The sequence below is a fragment of the Eimeria tenella genome, genomic scaffold (genome assembly GCF_000499545.2).
Source record: "Eimeria tenella Houghton genomic scaffold, Eth_scaff3466, whole genome shotgun sequence".
Lineage (NCBI taxonomy): Eukaryota > Apicomplexa > Conoidasida > Eucoccidiorida > Eimeriidae > Eimeria > Eimeria tenella.
In genome coordinates, this window is record NW_013543223.1 from 1,092 (window position 1) to 1,955 (window position 864).

Below are 864 nucleotides of genomic sequence, written 5' to 3' on the forward strand. Positions count from 1 at the left end.
GAGCCCACCCTGGGAGCTGCGTTCGCCACGCTCCCGACCGTCGCGTGCCGCAGGAGCAACAGCAGCAAAAGCAGCAGCAGGAGGCGCAGCAGCAGCAGCAAACGCAGCAGCAAGAGTCTCAGCCCCTGGAAGCTCCGCAGCAGCAGCAGCGACGGGGGAAGCTGCGGCGGCGGCCAGCCAACCTGGAGGACGCAGCTGACTGCGTGCAGCAGCAGCAGCAGCAGCAGCCGGAAACGAAGCAGCAGACGGAGCAGCAACAGCTATCCCGCCTGCTGTCTCGGCAGCGCCAAAGTCGCCTGCGGCTGCAGCAGCAGCTGGTGCAGCTGGAGCAGCAGCAGCAAGAGCAGCAGCAAGTGCCGGCCTCTGTGCTGTGGGCGTCGCAGGAGCTGCGTGCTGCAGCAGGAGACAGCGACGATGAGCTGCTGTGGCTGCCAGCAGCAGCAACAGCAGCAGCAGCTGCTGCTGCTGCGCCCGGCAGCCGACGCAGCGCCCGCAAACCCCGCCGCGCGCCCAGCGCGAGACGGCCTCAAAGCGCTGCTGGCAGCAGCAGCAGCAGCAGCAGCAAAATACTGCTGTGGGGCAGCGACTGCAGCAGCAGCAGTTTGCAGGTGACGGGGGAGAGTCCCTTAGAGCGCGCGCTGCTGAGGGCCGCAAACGGTTGCTGCCAGGCTTGCCTGAGCAGCAGGAGCAGCAGCAGTAGTGACGGCAGCAGCAGCAGCAGCAGCAGCACCGCAGTGGCTTGCAGCTGCAGCAGCAGGACGCCTTGCGGGTGCAGCAGGAGCAGCAGCAGCAGCGCCGGGCAGTTTACTGGCTGCTGGTGCCGCCTCTGCTGCAGCTCCCGCTGCGGCCGCGCAGCAACGCACT

The 864-nt window shown here is 67.9% G+C and overlaps 1 protein-coding gene across 1 annotated transcript in view; it reads left to right on the forward strand.

The window, feature by feature from the left end:
- The window catches only part of ETH_00036825 (uncharacterized protein), a gene marked incomplete at both ends in the record, with an annotated part of 2,319 nt that overhangs the window by 633 nt on the left and 822 nt on the right, over window positions 1–864 (forward strand). Inside the window, one exon of the mRNA XM_013376437.1 lies at window positions 1–769. Within this exon, the coding sequence (XP_013231891.1) occupies window positions 1–769 (769 nt within the window). The remainder of the gene's footprint in view (window positions 770–864) is intronic.